The sequence below is a fragment of the Macaca nemestrina genome, chromosome 14 (assembly GCF_043159975.1).
Source record: "Macaca nemestrina isolate mMacNem1 chromosome 14, mMacNem.hap1, whole genome shotgun sequence".
NCBI lineage: Eukaryota > Metazoa > Chordata > Mammalia > Primates > Cercopithecidae > Macaca > Macaca nemestrina.
This window is the reverse complement of record NC_092138.1, coordinates 75835308-75860414: the sequence shown is the minus strand read 5'-3', so window position 1 is coordinate 75860414 and position 25107 is coordinate 75835308. Positions and strand designations below refer to the sequence as shown.

The 25107-nt window shown below is 42.2% G+C and overlaps 1 protein-coding gene across 2 annotated transcripts in view; it reads right to left on the bottom strand.

Annotated features, from left to right (window-relative positions):
- The window catches only part of LOC105481019 (solute carrier family 44 member 1), a 243524-nt gene that overhangs the window by 209817 nt on the left and 8600 nt on the right, over positions 1-25107 (bottom strand). For both annotated transcript variants that reach the window (XM_071078099.1, XM_071078098.1), the window contains exon 2: positions 19481-19534. In XM_071078099.1, the coding sequence (XP_070934200.1) occupies positions 19481-19534 (54 nt within the window). The remainder of the gene's footprint in view (positions 1-19480; positions 19535-25107) is intronic.

Here is a 25107-nt window from a genome sequence, read left to right as displayed (position 1 = left end):
GAAGTAGAATGTAAATATAACATATTAAATGTAACTGAAGACAGAATAAGAAAACTAAAAATAGGTTAGAAGAAATTACTGTAAAAGAAAAAATATACTGAGAGATATATTTATTAAGGTAAGTATGTCAATTCTCTGAATGCTACCCAAGCAATGAGTTTAGTATAGAGGTTTAGTGTACTATTAAGGGAAGATGCCAAATTTAGAAATAAAAAGACCCTGAAAGGAGGCTTGACTCTGTCATTTATTAGCTACATGGCCTTGAGCAAGTTATGTAAACCCATGACTGCTTTTTAGAGTTTCTCTTTGTCTTGATATTCTGAAGTTTCTGTACAGTGTCCAGATGTGGATTTGTTTTTGCTTATCCTGCTTGGGAATGCTTGAGATTTTTGAATCTGTGTGGATAGTACCTTTTATTAGTCTTAGAAAATTCCTAGCGATTCGATATTCAAGTATTGCCTATAAAAGCAAAACAATATGACTTCTGGGAATGGCTTTAACATATTTTAACAAAGAAAGGAATAAAAACAAAGAAAGAAAATAAACAAATGTGGCAAAATCTTGATAACTGTGAAGTCTGGGTGATAGGCATATATGGTTTATAGTACTATTATCTACTTTTTTCTTTCATGTATGCTTAAATAATTTTATAATAAAAAATAAAGAGCCATAAGAAAATTAACAACCATTCTGTCTCCTTCTCCTTGTGGAGCTTCAGTGGAGTGTACATCAGACCTTGTTCTACACTTCATGTCTCTGAATGCTCATAATTTCCATATTTTTATCTCGTGATATTTTGAATAATTTTTTCTAACCTACATTTAGTTTGCTTATTCTGTCTTCACTTATATTTAATGTTATTCAGTACTCAATTTTGGTTATTATAATTTGTATTTATAGAAATTCATTTTGGTTCTTTTTCAAATTTGTTAGGTTACTTTATCCCTTATACTTTTTCTCCAATCAGAAGTGAGCTTTCTCCAAGTATTAAAACAAACACACATGGGCCGGGCGTGGTGGCTCACGCCTGTAATCCCAGCACTCTAGGAGGCCGAGACGGGTGGATCATGAGGTCAGGAGATCGAGACCATCCTGCCTAACATGGTGAAACCCCGTCTCTACTAAAAATAACAAAAAATTAGCCGGGCGTAGTGGCGGACGCCAGTAGTCCCAGCTACTTGGGAGGCTGAGGCAGGAGAATGGCTGAACCCAGGAGGCCGAGCTTGCAGTGGGCTGAGATCGCGTCACTGCACTCCAGCCTGGGCGACAGAGCGAGACTCCGTCTCAAAAAAAAAAAAAAGAAAAGAAAAAGAAAAAAGAAACACACACACACACACACACACGCACACAACCTCCTTCCCCAGCTGTTAAAAAAATAGGCAGATTTGTTTTAAGTATATTGTTCTATAGCCTAAGTCTCATAATTCCAACATCAGAAATGTGTGAAAATCTGGTATGTTGTCTATTTGTTCTGTGGTTTCTAAAGGTTCTTGCTCATGGTATCTTGCTTGTGTGCTTGATTATTTTTGATTGTGTGCTGCTCATTTATTTGAAAAATGATATGTATGATATGTGGGATGTTTTTCTGGTCTAGGACAAAGTTGTTTTCCTCTAGAGTGGATATATATTTGATTATTTGCTGTTCAAAGGTATTAACAATTCAGAACAATTTTTAAATAAATTCAGAAGTTGACAGTTTTTTGACTAATCAAATTCAGTGATGTGTCTGTAGGCTGCAAATTTGAGTGATGATTAGCTTGTGGAAACTTTTCAGTCCTTTTCCCTGTCTCTTATGCTCAGCAACAAGGTAATTTTCTTGTAGCCCTTGGAGTAGGGGAGAGGTGTAAACCTTTGGTACCCCATTTTCACTGGAGTGAAGGGGTCCCTCCTTAGATATTCTATTTTGAACAGGACATTGGCTTTGATTTCCTTCCCCCTTGCCATGGGAGGCTATCAGCACTCTGGGAAAAAAGCAGCCTCAGTGCTTGGTCTTCCCTTCCTGGAAAAGATGAATGATAAACTCTTCTAAGTTCCAATTTCTTCATATGTAAGATGAAGTTAATATTGCTTTGCTTACAGAGTTGTGTGTTAAGCAAGATACAAAATGCCCTTTTTAAATTGTAAATTACAATATAAACTTACTCTGGAACCCAGCGCCCTTAAGGTTTGGGAAACTTCTTCAAGTTGCATGGATACTTGAGGGTATGTATATTGTTCTATATGTGTTTCAGAGGGTGCTCATATATTTACTGAGGTTCAAATAATCCATTGACCACCAAAAATTTTTAAAACATTTGAAAATGGAAGTTATTATTTGAAATCAAATAAGTACAGGAAGAAGACAGAGGATTGGACTTGTGTTTATTCATTTAGATGTTGCTGAAATGGGCCGGGCGTGGTGGCTCACACCTGTAATCCCAGCACTTTGGAAGGCCTCCTGATCACGAGGTCAGGAGTTTGAGACCAGCCTGGCCAACATGGTGAAACCCCTTCTCTACTAAAAATACAAACAATTAGCTGGGCGTGGTGGTGTGCACCTGTAATCCCAACTACTTGGGAGGCTGAGGCAGGAGAATTACTTGAACCCAGGAGGCAGGGATTGCAGGGAGTGGAGATCACACCATTGCACTCCAGCCTGGGCAACAGAGTAAGACTCTGTCTCAAAACAAAAAACAAAAACAACAAACAAACAAAAAAAAGATGTTGCTGAAAGGTTTTAATCTTTGCCAGTTACTAAAATAGTGATCATTTGCTCAATAAAACTACGTTTTATCTGTTCTCTTCTAGACTATAATTTCATGTGTGTCAAATTCAAGGGAAAAAAGGAAACAATACATAATCCAAATTAAAAGCATTTGTCTTGATTTAAGTTTAGTATTTGGTAGGAAGAGCATTTTGTTCCTTTCATTATTTATTCCTTGCAGACTTTCATTCATGGATGCATAGACTCTTAGAATGTTAGAGCTGCTGAATCTGTACAGATCAGCTAATTTAACCTTCTTAGTTTACATTTAAGGACTCCGAGGAAAGGAAAGAGATAAATTTACTGGAATTATAAATGTGACAAATATTCCAGAGATTTTCTGTTAATTAAAATGTTGCTTTTGTCTAAGAAAACATAGTAGAGCTTGAGATTTCCCCCCTTTTCCCTCTATAGCATCACCAGGGTCACACTTCAGGGCCTGGTCAAATGTTTTATCTTCTGAAAAGCTTTCCTGGCTCAGATGAGGTGACTCATGTCAGCCTACACAAAGGCTTCTTCATATACTAGAATTTCTACTATAATTTTTCAGCCTTTCCACAAAACAAGTCTTACCATAATCCAGCAACAGAGCAAAAGAGAAGTCAATGCTGAGAAGCTTGATAATGTGAAGGTTTAATTCTAAGGTGGGTAGCAGTCACTCTTTCATTCAACAAGTATTTATTAAGTACCTACCATGTGCTAGGTGCTAGATTTATAATGATAAACAAAAGATGTGGTCGTTATTTCACCATTTTCACACCTCTTTAGTCACTACTTTTCTTTCCCTTTTGGACAACTCAATGTATCCTCTAACTGGTGTTTCTGCTTATACTTTGATCTCCCTTTGATCCATTCTTCACTCAATAGTCAGAAGGATCTTTTGATCATTAAATCCCCTCCTTGAGCCTCTCAGAAGTTCCACTTGCAGAACAGCAGTGTGCGGAGCTCTATGGACCCACTCTTCAGAGTTAGCCATAACTATTGAACATTATATATATTTTTAAAACCCAATCATTTATAAATCCCTGGAAATTGTCCTAAGAGCATATAGCAAATGAAGAAACATTTATTAAAGAAAATCTGTTAGATCTTGGCAGGAACAAAAGGAGTCTTTGGCACACCCCACCCCCTCCCTCCTCCCTTCCCATCTCAACCTCATGGCAGAAGTTCCAGTCTGGTCAAATATCACCAAGAAAATAGGGCTCCTCTCCCCTCTGCTCCTAGTTAAGGGATATAGTAGCACTCTAGGAAGGGCAGGCCACTAGCATTTTTCATCCCCCACCTCTGAATTGCAGAAGCTAAATTCCTGGTGAGTGTGGCTGAGGGAGGAGGGGCTCCCTTCCTCCACCCAACTCCCACTCATAGATGGAGGCTCTGTCCTAGGCATGGGAGGTCAAGAGTACAGGGGTCCCATTAGTCCTTGTTCCAGCTTACTTTTAGGTTGGAGGTTTCATGCCAGGAGAGGCAAGACAAGATCTGAAGCCACTATTCCCATCTTCTACCTTGAGTGTAAAGCAGGGGTGTCAGTTCAAGAGAAGGCTACTGTCCCTGTCCTTACCTTCAGGGCAGTGGCTCAGAGATTTTGCCCTGGAGAAGAGGAATTCCCTAAGAACAGAGAGCTCTAACACTCTCCCCAAAGAAATTGACTTTATTTAAAGCAGAATATGGGAAAGCTCAAGTCTAAAAGTTCTCTCAAATACAATGGAGATTTTGGTGGTAAGCAGTTAAGAGAAGGCTGGTAACTCCATGGGAGCAAGAAGCTGAACCACAGGCCAGTTAACTTACCAGACAGAACCAGGGAGAGAGACAACTAAGAGGAATCCTCTTGGAGTCACAAGAAACCTCAAAAACTGGGCTTAGAAACTACCTCTATTTTTCTGGGGTTTAAATCTAATTGGATCAGACTGTGGAACAATTTATGTCCCAGGGCATTGTCAAAAGAAAAAAAAAAAAAGTAATCACCTGACAATTAGGCAGCATCTAACAAAGGTAGGTAGCTTAACAGAGGGATCAAGGAAAGAGAGATAAAGAGAGTCCTGCAGAAACTACTGTCACCCCACAGTGACTGTTCATGTCCAAGTCTGTGTATGTCCTCTGAGGAGCAACATCAGACGCTTCACACTGTGAGGGAAATAGACTTTACTAAAATTATCTAAGCAAGTCACTAAATAAATAAGCAAAAAGGAACAAAAATAAGCCCTGGAGTTGAGGGGGTACTCAATATCTAGAATTGCTACAGTCTGTTACCTGAAATGTCTATACAGAGACATACAAAGAAACAGGAAAGCATGACACATACATAGGCAGTAAATCAGGCAACAGAAATTGCCTTGAGAAAGATGGCCCAGATGCCAGATTTGATTGACAAAGTTCAAGGCAGGCATTATAAGTATGTTCAAAGAACTAAAGAAAACCATGCTTAATTAAGTAAACAAAGGCATAACGTCAACGTGTCGTTGAATAGAGAATGTCAGTAAAGAGATATAAATTACAAAAAAATTAACCAAATGAAAAATTGGAGTTCTAAATTTGGAAAGTGTAATAACTAAAATTAGAATTTCACTAGACATATCCAACAGTAGATTGGAACTAGCAGAAAAATCAGCAAACTTGAAGATGGACTGATAGAGATTATGTGATAAAAGAACAAATGGAAAAAAGAATGAAGAAAAATAAACAGAGGCTCAGAGAAATCTACAATCCAAGAAGTCTAAAGAGCTCCAAGTGGAACAAATGCAAAGAAATCTACACCCAGACACGTGACAGTAAAAATGTTGAAAGAGAAATTTTAAAAGGGAAAAATTTGAAAGCAGCAAGAGAAAAATGAGCCAGGCATAGGCTGAGACGGGGATAGCTTGAGCCCAGGAGTTCAAGACCAGCCTGGGTAACATAGCAAGACCCCACTCTACACAAAAAGAGTGGGGGAAAGATGCTCCCCAAAAAGGAGAAAAATGAATTATCACATACGAGGGAACCTCAATAAGATAACAGATGATTTTTCATCAGAAACAATGGAGGCCAGAAAGCAATGGGATAAAATATTCAAGGTGCTGAAAGAACAAAAACTACCAATCAAGTATTTTATAATGTCACAGGATGAACCTCAAAATTGAAGCTCAACCTGGGAGGTCACATGGGTTCTTGACTTCATGCAGAAAAGAATTCAAGAGCAAGCTGACAGTAAAGTGAAAGCAAGTTTATGAAGAAAGGAAAGGAATAAAAGGGTGGCTACTTCATAGGCAGAGCAGCCCCAAGGGTTGCTAGTTGGCTATTTTTATGGTTATTTCTTGATCATATGCTAAAGAAGGGGTGAATTATTCTTGAGTTTTTCAGGAAAGGTGCAGGGAATTCTTGAAACCGAGGGTTCCTCCCCTTTTTAGACCATATAGGGTAACTCCTGTGAGTTGTCATGGTATCTGTAAACTGTCATGGTGCTTATGAGAGTTTCTTTTAGCATGCTAATTCATTATAATTAGTGTATAATAAGCGGTGAGGACAAATAGAGGTTGCTTTTATTACCATCTTGATATCGGCTGGTTTGGGCTGGTTTCCTTATCACATCCTGTTTTATCAATGGGGTCTTTGTGACCTGTGTCTTGAGAAAGAAGTCTTGCTGAACTCCTATCTCAAAATAAAAACAAAACCAAAAAAGCCTCAAAATCTTCAGTATCTTTTAATTACTTTGGATAAAGTCAAATTTGCTTATCATGGTCTACAAAGTCTGTCCACCTCCCTACCTTCTTGAACCACATTTCTCTCTTGAGCTTGATCCCACAGCCATTTTTTTAGCCTGTTCCCTCCTGCCTTGAGGCCTTTTGAACATGTTGCCCCAAGTGTCTGTCTCACTATTCTCTCATCTCTTTAACTAAATATTACTCATCCTTAGATTTCAGTTCAAACTTTGCTTCTTCTGGGAAGCCTTCCCTTATCTCCCTGTCCATGTGAGATAGTACATACTGCCGTGCATCTCTCCTCAACTCCTTCTTGAAATTTTACATGAATTGGTACATTTAATTAATGCTTTCATAATGCAAATTCCACATAGACAGGAAATGTTTTTGTGTGTGTGTGTGTGTATGTGTGTGTGTTGTGCTTTAGGTTGTGAAAACTAAAAGTCACTGAAAGGTTTTACCTGATGAATGGCATTGTTAGATTAGCATGTTTAGGATGTTTTCTAGCTGTGTTTTTAGAAAGTACTGAACACATTCCTATTGTGGATATAAGGAAGCTGTTGTAGTATTCCAGAGGAGAGATGATCAAATGCTCAGACCAGGTCAGGGTTTGGAGATGAAAAGTAGACCAACTTGAGAAACACAATCCGAGAGGAAAGAACAGTTATCGCTGGGTGGAATCCTAGGTTTCTGACTGGTACAATCCAATACAGTGGTTCTATTTACTAGAAGAGGGAGAACTAGAGAGAAATCAGACTATTAGAGGGTGTGGATAGAGGTAAATCACGAATCAGTTAGGAACTGTTGAACTTGAGGTGTCAGTGAGAACTCCAGTAGAGATTTTAGGTAAGCAATTGGATACAGGATTCTGGAACTCAGAGAACTTGAGACTGCAGACATGCAAAGCCAATCTGGGGAAAATATGGTTGCCTGTGAGGACCCACTTCTCCTTCACCACCACCAATGCTGGCAGCCTCTCAGCTGCAATTCTGCTTTGTTCCAAGCCTATCAAAGGCCAGAAATGTCCTTCTCCCTGCCCCTCCAGCTGATACATTCCTGCTTATTCTGTAAGACCCTCCTTTTTCTGAACCCCAGCCTGCAGTAGGGTTGTGCCTCGGCTCCTGGGGATTTTTTTTGTACTGTGCTGGTCCCAAGAAGAACAACTTCTGAGTTAATAAAAAGCTCCTGGCTGGGCGCGGTGGCTCATGCCTGTAATCCCAGCACTTTGAGGGGCCACGGCGGGTGGATCACGAAGTCAGGAGTTCAAGACCAACCTGGCCAGCATAGTGAAACCCCATCTTTACTAAAAATACAAAACTTAGCTGAGCATGGTGGCGCATGCAGGTAGTCCCAGCTACTCAGGAGGCTGAGACAGGAGAATCACTTGAACTTGGGAGGTGGAGGTTGCAGTGAGTGGAGATCGTGCCACTGTGCTACAGCCTGGGTGACAGAGGGAGACTTTGTCTCAAAAAAAATAAATAAATAAAACAGAATAAAATTAAAAGCTCCTTCTGGTGTCTGTCTCTTATTTTAATTTGATCCTCTCAGCCTGAATCCAGGAAGAGATATGCGTGTTGAATTCTGAGGGTGAAGCTGTGTTTTACTGCTTGCTGGATAGTTCTCAAAGGTCAGGCAGTAGGCCTTAGTCATGCTAATGGAGATCTAACCTTTCATGGAATAAGAGATTTTTTCCAGCTCAAGGGAATTTCAATAATTTTCCAAATGAGGCCTTTGTCTCCAAATCACAGTGATAATTACCAGCAAAGTCATAGCTTGAACTCAGGTCTTCTGACTTGAAGCTCAGGGCTTTTTTTTTTTTTTCCCCTAAAGTGCTCCCATGTAGTATAGCATCTGACTTCTGGATAGACTTTTGCAGCACCAACCACCATTTCTAAGACTTAGTAGTGTCATAAATGTTGTTGAATGAATAAGCAAATAACAGCTATTCTACTGCCCAATCCTTTCTTTCTCCCTAGAGCAGACAGTAAAGAAAGCAAACCAGCAGAATGTATCTGGGGTTTCCAAGCATCATTATCAGCATGAATGCATGTCCTTTGGGAACTCTGCCACTGAAGTCATTCAATCAAGTAGAAATTGAATCAATGTCCATTCTTAGTACAATAATTAAAGGATACCAATATCTCAGAACCAGCTGGTGGAAAATAATATCTGGTCTGTTTCATAAGCAATATCATATATAAAGGTGGAAGGCCTTCAGTGTTTTCCCCTGAACAGCTTTCTATGGTACACAGCAGAGACATCCAGGCAAAAGGAAGACAAGCTGGTTCACCGTCATCTCTGATTTCTCTCCAATCTCCACACTACCTCCAACGTGATAGCTTTAAATGCAACTTGAGAAGTGTTTCATCCAAGATTATGTAGCTAGTAAGCAGTGAAGCCAAGACTACAGCCTGTGAATTTGGATTTAAATACTTTGCCACCCATTTATCACACTTTTGATCAGATTTGGATCCACTGTTGGCCTCTTTTTCTGACTGTAGCCGTGTATTTTAGAGCTGCGTTGTGCAATATGGTAGCTGCTGGCCTCCTGTGCCTATTTAAATTTAACTATGGTGGTGCATGGCTGTAGTCCCAGCTACTCGGGAGACTGAAGCAGGAGAATCACTTGAACCCAGGAGGCAGAGGTTGCGGTAAGCCGAGATCATACCACTACACTCCAGCCTGGACAACAGAGCGAGACTGTCAAAAAAATAAATAAATAAAATAAGTTAACTAAAATCAATGGTTGGGTACTGTGGCTCATGCCTGTAATCCCAGCATTTTGGGAAGCCAAGGCAGGTGGATCACCTGAGGTCAGGAGTTCGAGACCAGCCTGGCCAACATGGTGAAACCCCATCTCTACTAAAAGTACAAAAATTAGCTGGGTGTGGTGGCAGGCACCTGTAATCCCAGCTACTTGGGAGGCTGAGGCAGGAGAATCACTGGAACCCAGGAGACAGAGTTTGCAGTGAGCCGAGACACTGCCATTGCACTCCAGCCTGGGCAACAGAGAAAGACCCCATCTCAAAAATAAATAAATAAGTAAATACAATGAAAAATTTAGTTCCCCAGCCATACTAGACCCATTTCAAGCACACACTAGCCACAAGTGGCTAGTGATTGTATGTTGGACAGTGCAGACATGGAGCATTTCTATCATCACAAAAAGTTCCACTGGACAGCACTGCTCTAGAGACAGATTTCCCTTTTTTTGGTCTAAGGTTACTAGGGTCAGAAAGTCTGATGGAATATTTCCTCTCTCCAAATGGCAAATGATGCCAATAGACAGATGGGAGACTATGAGCTATTTAGTCTATTCCATACTTTCTAAACTCGTAAATGGAGTTGATAGGGCCTAGCTACTCATCTCTGGGATAGGTAAATCTGAAACATGCTACTTAGAAAAGGATGATTAATCCATTGTCATATCAAGTCCCTTGAACATACAATATAAATAAATATAAATTAAAGTATGCATCTCTCTGCCCTACTCTGATCTGTTACATGAGTATATATTTCTTGGGATTTAGAAGAACATTATGTTTCATTCTCAGGCTAGTGATTCATTAAGAATACATTTCTCGATGACATTTCCACAGATCATCATTCTCTAGGCAGAAACTATTTTCCTAGGTCTCTGGGCCCATTTTCCTTCCAGACTAAAATCCTCTGGGAAAAAGATCTAAACATTTCAACTCTAACAGGATGTAAAGCTCTCTAGTTGAAAATTTGTAGCAGATATTCAAATTGGGAAATGATAACTATGGTGCGAAATAAACTATATACAGGAATGTACACATGAAAGATTATATTGTCACCTATATACCGCAAGTGAGTTATTCTACCAGAAAAAGAGATAGCTTACTTTGCTTTGTTGTATGTCAAATGACAACAACGACAACAACAAAAGATGAACAATTTACACACAGAACCCAGGGTGACCATTTCTTTTTTGCTTGACGTAGTTTGTATTTGCAAACATTCCCCATTCATTTGTGTGAAATAATTGGAAAAAAGCATGCAATTTTCACAAAATTGGAGAAGGAAGGGGGGTCAGCTTGCAGCTCTAGTGCTCCCTTGTTGGGTGGGTAATTTGGTATCAGGAGGTAGCCATGGTGACCATAAAACTTACTCATGTGACTAACGATGCAACTAATGATGCCCACAGTTACTTAATTGCAGGCATGCTTAATGGCTTTTGCCATTTTCAGATGGTGCTTATGGCTAATTGTGACTGCAAGTGGGTAACTACAGGTGCAATCAGATACGTTCCTAATTTTTACATTTGTGCTGACAGCAGAAGAAGGAACCATTTCTTCTAAAATGAGGCGTTACAAAAACAGAGCTGAAATTAGTTCTTGCAAGTCCGCTGATGATAGAACAGCCTCTGACATGAAAGCAAACACAAGTCATTTCATGCTGAAGCAGAGGAAAGTTCTAGATGATCATTGGACCCTTTGCCCCACTCCAACCCAACCTGTGCATTCTCCCCTTTCCACTTAGTGTTCTCCCACTTGAATTCCTGCTACTGCCACTACCAAAAGGGGACTTTTACTTTTTCCTTATAATGCTACAGTTCCTGTGCCATCATGGAATTCATACTGTTTTTAAATATTACATTGTCTGTATTTGAAAAGGCTTTTATTTTTATTTTTTATTTTTTTGAGACAGAGTCTTGCTCTGTCACCTGGGTTGGAGTGCACTGGTGCGATCTCGGTTCACTGCAGCCTCTGCTTCCCAGGTTCCAGCGATTCTCCTGCCTTAGCCTCCTGGGTAGCTGGGATTACAGGCACATGCCACCATGCCCAGATAATTTTTGTGTTTTTAGTAGAGACGGGGTTTTGCCATGCTGGCCAGACTGGTCTCCAACTCCTGACCTCAGGTGATCTGCCTGCCTCAGTCTCCCAAAGTGCTAGGATTACAGGCATGAGCCACCGCATCCAGCCTAGTATTTGCAAATACTTTTAATATATGGCATGATACATATGTGCTCGAGTGACCTCTAATATATATCCTGGGGCAGATAAGTTAGCTTTTGAAGTTCTCTCATCAAGACTTAACACTCCAAAGATGGCTATGCAGTACTTTGAAATCCTTATCAAAATCTCACCTGAGGGATTTTAATCAGAGAGAATTTTTTTTTCTTTTTTTTTCTTTGAGACGTAGTCTCAGTCTGTCACCCACACTGGAGTACAGTGATGTGATCACTGATTATTACACCCTCAAAGCAGTTCTCCCACCTCAGCCTTCTGAGTAGCTGGACTACAGGCATGCACCATCACACCTAGCTAATTTTTATATTTTTGGAGGTAGAGACAGGATTTTGCCACATTCCCCAGGCTAGTCTCCAACTCCTGGGCTCAAGCAATCCACCTCTCTTGGACTCCCAAAGTGCTGGGTTTACAGGCGTGAGCCACCATGCCCAGCCTAGGGAAGTAATTTTGAATGAGTGAGATAAGAGTGATTCAAGACATGTGGTTGGTTAGATAGATGCTTTATTGATCTTGCATGAATGAGGTGTATGGATCCAGCAAGCTCAGTGGTTTAGTGGTCAAACTTTAGGTGCTTGAGGTCTAGTGCTGCCTTGGATCAGTCTCCTTCCTAGTGGCTGAGACTTGACCCTACAGAAGAGTGGCTGGTCCTCATGTCTGCTTTATAAAGTTTGTGTTATTTGTAGCGCCTAAGGCAGAGAATGGGTCTTCTCAAGAGTCTCAAGAGCCAGCTGTAAGGCTATTCTTGCCCTGCTGGCTAGTAAACATTTGTAGCTTTGGCGGAATTTGCTCTGAGACCTCACCTGCTGTGGAGATTGTGAGGTACGGAGTGTATGCTACTCTGACTTTTAACCACTTGAGGTTACTGATATTTACCCAAAGAACCTGGCAATTACTGAGGGGCCAAATTAGCTTGGGTCAGTTTAGAACATCTTGATTTCTCATAAAATAGCTCCCATAGATTTCCCCTCCAAAAAATATGAAACCAAAAAACAAGGTGTCTTAGTCTGTTTGGGATGCTATAACAAAATACTATAGACAGGGTAATTTATAGGTAACAGAAATTTATTGTTGACAGTTCTGGAGTATGGGAAGTCTAAGATCAAGGTGCCAGCAGATTCAGTGTCTAATGGTGCCAGCTTCATAGATGGCACCTTCTTGCTGGGTCCTCACCTGGCAGAAGGGGCAAGCAACTCCCTTAAGCCTCTTTTATAAGGGCACCAATCCCATTCATAAGGTCAGAGCCCTCATGCCCTTACCACCTCCCAAATACCCCATCTCTCCTTTTTTTTTTTTTTTTTTTTCCGAGACAGAGTTGCACTCTGTCACCCAAGCTGGAGTGCAGTGGCATGCTCTCGGCTCACTGCAACCTCCATCTCCCATGTTCAAGCCATTCTCATGCCTCAGCCTCCTAAGTAGCTGAGATTACAGGTGCCCGCCACCATGCCTAGCTAATTTTTGTATTTTTAGTAGAGACAGGGTTTCACCATGTTCACCAGGCTGGTGTCAAACTTCTGACCTGAGGTGATCCACCCACCTTGGCCCCGCCAAAGTGCTGGGATTACAGGCATGAGCCACTGCACCCGACATAATGCCCCAACTCTTAATACCACTGCACCAAAGACTAAATGTTAACATATGAATCCTGGGGGGACACAAACTTTCAGACCCTAGCATGAGGTTACAAGGGAAATATGTTATTACCAAAGGCACTAAATGTAAAGAAATGGACATATGTTCTAGGATTAGAAAACCACCTTTATTCAAGTGGCTAAGCTCCCTTCCTCCACACCTTGCCTGGGTTCTGGCCCTTCTGGGTCCTGCCTTTCTCCAAGCGTGGTGTGTCATCTTTTCCCTGTCTCGTGAGGGATGCTGGTTAATCACTCAAACTATTCTGTATTCCATAAGCAAATATCTCTTATGTGTGCTGGACACTGTTCTGGGCACTGTGGTGACTCAGTGAGATGACTAGGATGGCTGTGTCCCCACCCAAATCTCATCTTGAATTGTAGTTCCCAAATCCTCCTGTGTCATGGGAGGGACAGAGTGGGAGGTAATTGAATCATAGGGATGGTTTCCCCTATGCTATTCTCGTAATAGTGAGTAAGTCCTCATGAGATCTGATGGTTTCATAAGGGCCTTCCCCCTTATAACACTCTCATTCTTCTTTCTCCTACCACCATGTAAAGAAGGATGTGTTTGGTTCCTCTTCCGCCATAATTGTAAGTTTCCTGAGGCCTCCCCAGCCATGCAAAACTGGGAGTCAGTTAAACCTCTTTATAAATTACCCAGTCTTGGGTATGTCCTTATTAGCAGTTTAAGAAGGGACTAACACAGATGGTGTCCTGTGAGTAAGCCCTGTACTCTACTAATTGTCAACTCCTCTTGTTTGGGGCCTGAGGGATGAACTTTAGCCACAGCCAAATGGCAGAACTGTAAAGACTTGCAAGTAATGAGGTGGAGAAAATGTTGGTTACCAGAACTCTCTGAGGGAGAGCCCTTTATTTGATTAGAAGAAATACTTTGAAATGACATTTGGGGTGGAAGGTGAAGTCTCAAGGGCCTTCTCCATCAAGAAAAAAATGTTTGCTAAACTGCTTTGCATGAGACAAGGAGAGGAATTGTATTGCTCCTAAGAGACAGTGAAGAAGGAGAAGGGCAGGGAGATGGGGGAAAGAATGCAACCACAACACTGGCAGAAAGATATCTGCTGCACAATGGAATCTTTTGTGTCGATGCACAAATTCTCATAAAATATACTAAGTTAATGTATGTCTAGTATGCATGACTGTGAAGATTTGTGAAGAGGTTGAGTTTGCTATCTGGACTGAAGCTGAACACTATCTCTGAAGTTTGGCTCACAACATCTCTTCTCTCTCACTCTCTCTGTCACACACACACGTACACACACACTACACCCACCCCACACTGCGATACAGAAAGAGCACTGGGTAGAGGCAAGTAAAAGGAGAATTATTCTATCGCACTGTGACATGACAGGCAGGCTGAGGGTACCAGCAGGCTTGCAGAAATGGGCATGGTGCCCAGGGCTTGGGCAGCCACAAGTCAGAGGATGATTAGACAATGGAAATCAACAATTTATAAAGGCTGGAGGACAAGGCCACAGGGATTGTTCAAAGTCCAGGCACACAATCACCATTCAGGGTGTGTGCCTATGCTGTGGGATTTGAGTGAGGTAGAGGAGCAAATGGCTGAAAATTTCTCTCAACTCCATGGTGTGCCTGACCCAGTGCTGGAGATTCCAAACAGAGTAAGATGCTGCCCCCCCAACCCCTGTCTTGCACTTGTACAGAGATCATTAGAATACAGTCATAAAGTTATGGCAGTAGGAAGCTCAGAAGAGGCTGGCAGGTTAGGGAAGGCTTGCACAAGGATATGGTTCTTGCTATGAGCTTTGAAAGGTGAAGAGTATATAGAAAGATTGTGAAGAAAGGTTTTTCTGGGCAGAAGGATTAGCCTATGTGAACAGGCAGAGGCATGAGAGTACAGGGCAACTGAGACAGGAGATGAAGGTCTCAAAGATCTGAATGGCTTTGCTTGCCATTTGAGGAGTCTAAACTTCATCTAAAGGTACTGGGGAACCATGGAAGTATTTAAAGCTAGTGGAAAACATGACTAAATTTGCCTCTTATAAAGATCTCCCCGGTTTATGTGCCCATCTTCTGGGCTCTCAAAGTATTGACCTGCCAGTGTTTCAGTTATTTATTTATCCACCTCACTACATTGTGAGCACCTTGTGGGGAAGAGCTGTAGCTTTCATCTCTGCATACAGTATATTGTCAGAGGACATAGTAGGTATTCAATGGATTTTTTTTTTCTTTTGAGACAGAGTCTCACTCTTGTCACCCAGGCTGGAGTACAGTGGTGTGATCTCAGCTCACTGCAGCCTCTGCCCCCGGGTTCAAGTGATTCTCCTGCCTCAGCCTCCTGAGTAGCTGGGATTACAGGCACCCACCACCACGCCCAGCTAATTTTTGTATTTTTAGTAGACATGCGGTTTTGCCATGTTGGACAGGTTGGTCTCAAACTCCCAACCTCAGGTGATCTGCCTGCTTCCCAAAATGCTGGGATTACAGGCATGAGCCAACACGTCTGGCCTCAGTGGAATTTTTTTTTTTTTTTGGAGACTCTATTGCCCGGGTTGGAGTGTAATGGCATGATCTCAGCCCACTGCAACCTCTGCCTCCGGGGCTCAAGTGATTCTCCTGCCTAAGCCTCCCGAGTAGCTGGGATTACAGGTGTCTGCCACAGCACCCGGCTAATTTTTTTATTTTCAGTAGAGACGGGGTTTCACCATGTTGGCCAGGCTGGTCTTGGACTCCTGACCTCAGGTGATCTACCCGCCTAGGCCTCCCAAAGTGCTGGGATTATAGGCGTGAGCCACCATGCCTGGTCAGTGGATTTTTTTTTTTTTTTTTTGAGATGGAGTCTTGCTCTGTCACCCAGGCTGGAGTGCAGTGGTGCAATCTCCGCTCACTGCAAGCTCCCCCACCTCCTGGGTCAATGCCATTCTCCTGCCTCAGCCTCCCTAGAAACTGGGACTACAGGCACCAGCCACCATGCCCAGCTAATTTTTTTTTTTTGTATTTTTAGTAGAGACGGGGTTTCACCGCGTTCCCCGGGATGGTCTCGATCTCCTGACCTCGTGATCCACCTGCCTCAGACTCCCAAAGTGCTGGGATTACAGGCGTGAGCCACCGCGCCCAGCCAAGTGGATATTTAAAATGCATCCTATTCAGAAATGAACAGTTGGAGTGTGGTACAATAAGACAGAGAAATGAGTGAGGAGATTAATAGAGCAATCAAGATGGAGATAGTGAAAGCCTGAGGAAAATGTAATGACAATAGGGATTGAGAGAAGGAACTAAATCTAGAGATATTTATAATGTAGAATTTACTGGACTTGGTGATTGATTCGTTTGTTGAAAAAATCGTTAGAAAAAAGTATCAAGGTTGACCCTGGGTTTCTGTCCTTGGTAACAGCTTGGATCCTATGAAAAACAGGAGGAAGAATAGGTTTGTTTTTAGAGGTGAAAGGGAGATTATCAGTTCCCTGAGTGTTAATAGCCTATGGAACATCAGAAGAGATACCTACCAGGCTGCTACTGGATGGATTATGCTCACTATAGACCTAGATCTCTAACATGGAGACTGTGGGTTGGAATTAATAAGTCTACAGATGGTCTTTCAGATGTGAGTGTAGATGTGCTCTTATAGGGAGAGCATGTAGAAGGGGGTGGAGGATAGAACCATGAGAAACGCTAACATTTGTGAGGTAGATATGGAAAAGAGTTGCTCTTGAAGGAAGAGTTGAAACGTAGGAAGAAAATTGGGAGATAAAAAATTATTACAGAAATTCTTATAATGGAAATACTTATTCTTTTTTTTTTTTTCTTTTTTTGAGAGGGTATCTTGCTCTGTCGCCTAGGCCGGAGTGCAGTGACGCGATCTCGACCCAATGCAACCTCTGCCTCTTGGCTTCAAGCGATTCTCCTGCCTCTTCTCCTGCTGATCTTCAAGCGATCAGCCTGCTGACAAGCTGAGATTACAGGCGTGCACCACCATGCCCAGCTCATTTTTGTATTTTAGTAGAGATGGAGTTTCACCTTTTTGGCCAGGCTGATCTCGAACTCCTGACCTCAAGTGATCCGCCCACCTCGGCCCCCCGAAACTTGCTTTTGTCTTTAAGAAGGATATTTATAGGCTTTTGGGGAAAGGGAGTAGAGAGTGAGAGACTGAAGATATAGAAAAAGAAGAAGGCCGGGTGCAGTGGCTCTCGCCTATAATCCCAGCACTTTGGGAGGCTGAGGCATGTGGATCAGTTGAGGTCAGGAGTTTGTGTCTAGCCTGGCCAACATGGCGAAACCCCATCTCTACTAAAAAATACAAAAACTAGCCAGGCATGGTGGCAGGTGCCTGTAATTCCAGCTACTCAAAAGGCTGAGGCAGGGAGAATTGCTTGAATCCAGGAGGTGGAGGTTGCAGTGAGCCGAGATCGTGCCACTGTACTCCAGCCTGGGCAACAGAGCAAGACACTTTGTTTTTTTTGTCTCAAAAAAACAAAACAAAACAAAACAAAACAAAACTAGATGAAGATAACAGAGAAGGCAAGGTTCCTGAGGATTTAGTGACCATAAGTTCATTGGGACCAAGGCATGTGCAAGAGAACCACCCTGTCAATCCAACACCCAAATAAATGTTTGCTTGTTCTCACTCAGATCACAAGATGTTAGGAAGCTCCCTCAATTGTAACCCATGGACTTCTAACGGACAGCAACACTGCTTTGAGAGGCCACACTTGGCATACTCCTATGACTCAAAATATGAGCAAATGCACCTGTGGTTTTACCCAGGCCATTGTGCCTTTGGTGGTAGAGAATTTGGTGAAAGAGTGAGGGCTGAGCATTCTGGAAGCAGGCTACAGAGGGGTACAGACTGAACTGTGCTGTCTCAAAATTTACAGGTGGAAATCTTAACCCCAAGTACCTCAGAATGCAACCATAATTGAAGATACAGTTTTTGTTTGTTTGTTTGAGACAGGGTCTCGCTCTGTTGCCCAGGCTGGAGTACAGTGGCATGATCATGGCTCAACTGCAGCCTCAACCCCCTCTGGCTTAAGCAATCCTCCCACCTCAGCCTCCCAAATAATTGTGACTACAGGTGGGCACCATCACACCTGGTGAATTTTTAAATTTTTTGTAGAGACAGGCTCTCCCTATGTTGTCCAGGCTGGTCTCGAACTCCTGGCCTTGGGCCATTCTCCTGCTTTGGCCTCTCAAAGTGTTGGGATTATAGGTATGAACCAACAGTCAGCCAGAGACAGAGTTTTTAAAAAGGTAATTACATTCAAATGAGGTCATCATGGTGGGCCCTAATCCAATGTGACCGGTATCCTTATGAGAATAGGAAATGTGGACATAGACACATAAAGAGAGAAGAGTATGTGAAGGCACAGGGAGAAGCCATCTACAAGCCGAGGAGAGAGGCCTGGAACAGATCCCTCCCTCATCGCCCTCACAAGGAACCAACCCCACGGACACCATAATCTCAGCTGTCTAGCCTCCAAGACTCTGAGAAAATAAATTTTTGTTGTCTAGGTCATCCAATCTGTGTTCCTTTGTCATGGCAGCCCTAGAAAACTAACGTGGTGGATTTGAATTCCAGTTCAGCCACATCTCAGCTCTGCCATCTTGGGTAAGGTATATAACCTCTCTATGTCTCACTTTCCTTATCTGTAAATCAGAAATAGTAATCAAAGCCTAAAGTCAGCTCTCAATAAATGTTAGCTGCCATTATTATTATTAGTGGTAATTTTTTTAGCTTTATGATGTAGTTTCAGTGTAGTAAAACTTAAATGACTCCAGATTATTTTATTGTTATTATTGTTTTTTAATTTTTTTGAAACAAGGTCTCACTCTGTCACCCAGGCTGGAGTACAGCGGTGTGATCATGGCTCACTGCAGTGTCAACCTCCTGGACTCAAGCCATCTTCCTGCCTTAGCCTCCTGAGTAGCTGGGAACTACAGGTTCACACTACCATGCCTCAATAATTTTTGTATTTTTTGTAGAGATGGGGTTTTACCATGTTTCTCAGGCTGATCTCAAACTCAAGGGCTCAAGTGATCCAACCTCATTGGCTTCCCAAAGTGCTGGGGTTACAGGCATGAGCCATTGTGCCAGGCCCAAATTCTTTTATTAGTTCCACTCTGTCTCAATCATAATCGTGAATGTAGCCATGCCTGCAGGAGTAACTCACAGTACTCTCTCATGCATTTGCAGTGGAAAACATGTTTTAGTGAAGAACCTTAGTCAGGTCCTTTCAGAGAGAGCCGTGTAGCAGGGGCTGGATCCTTGAGATCAAACATCAATCTAAGGAGCAGCATCTTACTTCCTCCACTCTGGACATTTTCCTGATTCTTTTCGGAGCTGAGAAGCCAAAGCTTCTTCACAAGTAGAACACTTGTGAAGTAGAACATCCCCACATCCAAAATACGCCTTCTGCTGAAACAGACTTTATATGCCTACTGGCTATGTTTTGAAGGTAGCCCACTTACCTGTTGGGTTTGTTGATATTTTGTTTTGTATTTTACCTTTTTCTTGTGGAGGATCTGAAATAGATACAAAAATGGACAAAAATCATTTAAGAACCCCAGGTGTTACTCATTAGACCATGAACAAGGCTGCCTACCCATCCCCACCGCCCATGTTCTTCTTGAACATTCCAGACATTACATAATTTCATCATTAATATTTAAGAATCAATCTTTTAAATTTTTTTTTGAGATGGAGTTTCACCCTTGTTGCCCAGGCTGGAGTGCAATGGCATGATCTCGGCTCACCGCAACCTCCGCATCCTGGGTTCAAGTGATTCTCCTGCCTCAGACTCCCAAGTAGCTGGGATTACAGGTATGTACCACCACGCCTGGTTGATTTTGTATTTTCAGAAGAGATGATGTTTTTCCATTTTGGTTAGGTTGGCTTCGAACTCCCAACCTCAGGTGATCCACCTGCCTTGGCCTCCCAAAGTGCTATGATTAAAGGTGTGAGCCACTGCACCCGGCCAACACTAGCAAGATTGTTTTTATTTAAAAATAGTACCATTAGGCCAGATGCGGTGGCTCACGCCTGTAATCCCAGCACTTTGAGAGACCAAGGTGGGCAGATCACCTAAGGTCAGGAGTTCAAGACCAACCTGGCCAACATAGTGAGACCCCATCTCTACTAAAAATACAAAAATTAGCCAGGCATGGTGGCCTGTAATCCCAGCTACTTGGGAGGCTGAGGCACAAGATTTACTTGGGAGGCGTAGGCTGTAGTGAGCTGAGATTGTGCCACTGTACTCCAGCCTGGGCGACAGAGTGAGACTGTGTCTCAAAAAAAAAAAAAAGTACCATTATTGAGTGGATAAAGAAAATGTGGTGTGTATACACCATGGAATACTACTCAGCCATAAAAAGATAAAACAATGTCTTGTAGCAACTTTGATGGAGCTGGAGGCCATTATTCTAAATGAAATAACTCAGGAATGGAAAATCAAATGCTGTATGTTCTCACTTATAAGTGGGAGCTAAGCTATGGGTACACAGAGGCATATAGAGTGATGTAATGGACTATGGAGACTCAGAAGGAGAAGGGTGTAAGAGGGCACAATGGATAAAAAAAAAAAACTACCCATTGGGTCCAATGTACACTACTTAGGTGATGGGTGCACTAAAATCTCAGACTTCACCACTATACAATGCATCCATGTAATCAAAAACCACTTGTACCCCCAAAGCTATTGAAATAAAAAAATTTTTAAATAAGACCACTATTACATGACCCAAATAATTAACAATATCATATTATTCATAAGATCATCATAATATTCAGCCAGTATTTTAATTTCCTTTCTCTTAAACTCATTATATTTTATTTTGTGTATTTATTTATTTCGAGATAGGGTCTTATTCTGTCGCCCAGGCTGGAGTGCAGTGGTGCAATCACCACTTACTGCAGCCCCTCGACCTTCCCAGGCTCAGACCTTCCCACCTCAGCCTTCCGTGTAGCTGGGACTACAGGTGCACGCTACCATTCCCAGCTAATTTTTGTATTTTTTGTAGAGACAAGGTTTCACCATGCTGCCCAGGTCTAGAACTCATGGGCTAAAGGGATCCCCTTGCCTCACCCTCCCAAAGTGCTGGGATTATAGGCATGAGCCACCACCCCTAGCCTCATTATTTTTTACATAATTTGTTTGAGGGAAGATTGAAATAATTCTCATTATTTAAATGTGATTCACAGCCGGGCGCGGTGGCTCAAGCCTGTAATCCCAGCACTTTGGGAGGTCGAGAGGGGCGGATCATGAGGTCAGGAGATCGAGACCATCCTGGCTAACACGGTGAAACCCTGTCTCTATTAAAAAGTACAAAAAACTAGCCAGGCGAGGTGGCGGGCACCTGTAGTCCCAGCTACTCAGGAGGCTGAGGCAGGAGAATGGCGTAAACCCAGGAGGCTGAGCTTGCAGTGAGCTGAGATCCGGCCACTGCACTCCAGCCTGGGCGACAGGGCGAGACTCTGTCTCAAAAAAAAAAAAAGAAAATAAATAAATAAATAAATAAATATGATTCACACATTGCAATTAGTCAATATATCTTTTGTTTGTTTGTTTTGAGAGGGTCTAGCTCTGTCGCCCAGGTTGGAGTGCAGTGGCAGGATCTTGGCTCACTGCAAACTCTGCCTCCCTGGTTCAAGCAATTCTCCTGCCTCAGCCTCCCAAGTGTCTGGGATTATAGGCGCCTACCACCATGACCAGATAATTTTTGTATTTTTAGTAGAGACGGGGTTTCACTGTGTTGGACAGGCTGGTCTCGAACTCCTGATCTCGTGATCTGCCCACCTCGGCCTCCCAAAGTGCTGGGATTACAAGCGTGAGCCACCACACCCAGCCAGTCAATATATCTTTTACTTCTCCTTTAATCTATAGATTTCTCTGTATTTGTTGAAGAAACCTGATTCATTGTTCAGTAGTTTCCCACAGTCTGGAGTTTTTGCATTCATCCTTGTGGTGGTATTTAACATGTTCCTTAGTTTCTTGCATTTCCTGTTCATTGACAGTTAAAATTAGAGTCTATATCAGACCCAGTTTCAATTTTTTAGCTGGACTACTTCATAAGTGGTGGTGTGTTCTTCCATCAGGGGCATATAATACCTGGTTGTCTTTCTCCTGCTTGTTTTGTATTCATCCTTTCTCATATTTTCATATCTCACTTTTATGATTCCTGGAAAGGGGGCTGGGAGGTTGGGGGTCGGGGGGAGGGATTGCCAGCCTTTCTGCCTGCTCCTGTCTGTTCCCTTGTTATCCTGTCATATTGCGCTGCTCTATTCCCTAGCCATCAACATGGCTTTCCATTCCTATGGAGCATGATGGTGCTGCTAATGCTCTTCCTAGAGCTAAGGGGGGAGCAACAGATATGTTGAAAAAACTTTAGAGGTTAACAGTTTTTATTGCTTTTCTTCTTCCATACTAGGGAATGCCAAGTCTGAGCCCTGCTGGCTTGCTATTGATTCAGATGGCAAACAGCTGTGAAGCAGGGCAGGGTCCGCTGGATAGGAAAGTAGCTGATGTGCTTCCTTCCTGATCCATGCAGAAAGGGAACGTGATTTCCAACTACCATTTGGTGCCCAAATTTCAAATTTAATGCTTCAGGCCTAAAGTCCAAACATAGTTGAACCCCATAAGAATGTTCCAGATTCCCTAGAATTGGGTCAACATGGGACTGACATGTGTGAAGGATTTGCCTAACTATATATTGCCCACAGCAATATTGAATCCTTGCTCAAATTCCAGGCTAGTGTGCTCATTAGGTGTCTAGAAAACAGGAAAAAAAAAAAAAAAAAAAAAAAAAGGCGTCAGTCATTATAGCCAGCCTTTCTAGAAAATAATCTTTTTTTTTTTTTTAAAGATTCAGTAACACAGAGTATTTGCTTTTATTTGACCTCAATTTCTTCATCAACTAATTTTACCTTGTTGAATCTTAAGTGTAGCAGATTCTGTTGATACCTAGCTCTGTATTACTCTGGCCCACCTTGGAGCTCACATGCAGCTTGAGTGGGTCAGTTCCTGGCCACATGGACAGGTGCCTACCTCATATGCTTGTGGTTCCCTGCTCTTCTCCCAGAGAGTTTACTCCTGTTCTACCAGAAATTACCAGACTGCTCAGGCCATTGTGGTGGCACTGGGAACTTAAGGTCCCCAGGTACAACCCTTGGCCCCTGAGAAACAAGTCAGTGGACACATCCCTCAGCTTCTTCATCCCTTGGCAGGATGATCCTGCGGCATGTCCTCCATGGAGCTTCAGAGAGTTCCCAGAGGATTTATCGGTATTGGACTTTCCTGCTCACTGATGCAGCTTTGAACTTTTGTCCCTTTTCAGTCTTTCTTTCTCCACTACTTCACTTAAGTTTCCTGAGATCATTTCCCAAATAAGCCACCTAAACCCAATTTCCTGTGCAGAGCCTGCTTTTGGGGCAACACAAACTAATCAGGAAATAATTTTGTAAGTGACCCCAAAACGCTTTGGAACAAATATGTGTAAATAATTAAATATTGAGCATTATGTGCTGGATACATCCACATGTGAGTTATCTCATCCTATGAGTGAGCTATTGATATCTCCATTTTTTTTTTCAGATGAGAAAATTCAATACTGAAATTGTCCAAGAACACACAACCTGTAAGAACGGAGATGCAAAATCCATAAAGACCAGCAACAATGTCTTGGCTCTTGTTCTCCATTTCATTTTTGGTGGAAGATTTTCTCTAATCGCTGGCAGGTTTCTGTCTTTCATTCTTCCTTTTTCGAATTGTTCTGTTTGCTTATCTTTGAATGGGTGAATTTCCTGCCAGTTGAACTTCAAGTTGTAAGTAAAAAGGCCTATCTTGATGTGGTCTCCTAGCAACAATTTATGAAGCACTTTAAAGCAATTATTCTTCTCAAGCACGTTTCCAAATGTTGAAGCATGTTCATTCACTTCGATCATTAAAATCTCCAAGAACATTCATTGTGTAGCACACAGTTCTGGTAATTACAAGCTCATCAACAGGTTGCTTAGTGAGCGGAGAGCAAGGACAAACCCCACTCTCCCAGGAGCTGAGCGCTTTGTTTTCAGCCAAGCAAGGCAGGGCAGGGCAGGGCAGATCCACTCCTGCCCAAATGAGTCTTAGTTGATTTGTAGAGTGGTGAAGGGGGAAGAATATTTAAACCCCAAATAGCTACCTGTAAAATGTGGAGCCCATGGCAACACACACAGTCCCAGGGAGGATTTGAATATCTAAGGCCTGAGTCTGCCGTGCAGTTTTCTGCTCCTCTTCCTCTGGACCCTTCTCTCAGCCCACCCTAGATCTGGAGACTCAACATCAGGCAGAGGCCTCATCTCCCCTTCCCTGGGTCCTTAAACATGTAGTTCTGCCCAAATTAGCCACTGGCCCTTCAATTTGTCTTTCTTTCCTTGTCTTTTTCTAAGAATTCTCTTTTGTTTTTATCTTCCTTTAAGTGTTTTAGGACACAAGTCTGGAAGGGGATCTGGATTGCTGGCAGTCACCCTGTAGGTTCAGCAAATAGGAATATCCATTTGGCAAGCTAGAGAGTTGTCCATCTGGGCTATGGTTGTGAAACCATCAGGCCTGACTCCAACTCCACTGGAGAGGAAATTACAATCAGGATGGTGCCTTGGACAAAAGTTAAGTACCCCTTGGATGTTTCAGATCTGAGAAAGGGGAAGGCTGACTTTCCTACTAATCCGGGAAGCTGTTTTTTTTGTTTTTTGTTTTTTTAAATCTCTTTATTTTGAAACATTTTAATTCACAGAAGAGTTCTAAACCTCTCATCTGCTTTCCCTAATGTTAACATCTTATATAACTGTGGCACACTTACGAAAATTAAGAATCAGTTGTATTGATAGTTTTCTTATGAAGGGAAATTGTATGAATCCCAAAATAGCAAAGGCTGGATGCATGCACAAACACACACACACACACACACACGCACACACGCACACACACCAGATAAACATATACAATATACAGACACATACACATCAGAAACACACACAACATGCATACAGATATTCACACAAACACAGATACATACACAATACAGATATACACAACATACACACACACATCAGACACACACAACAT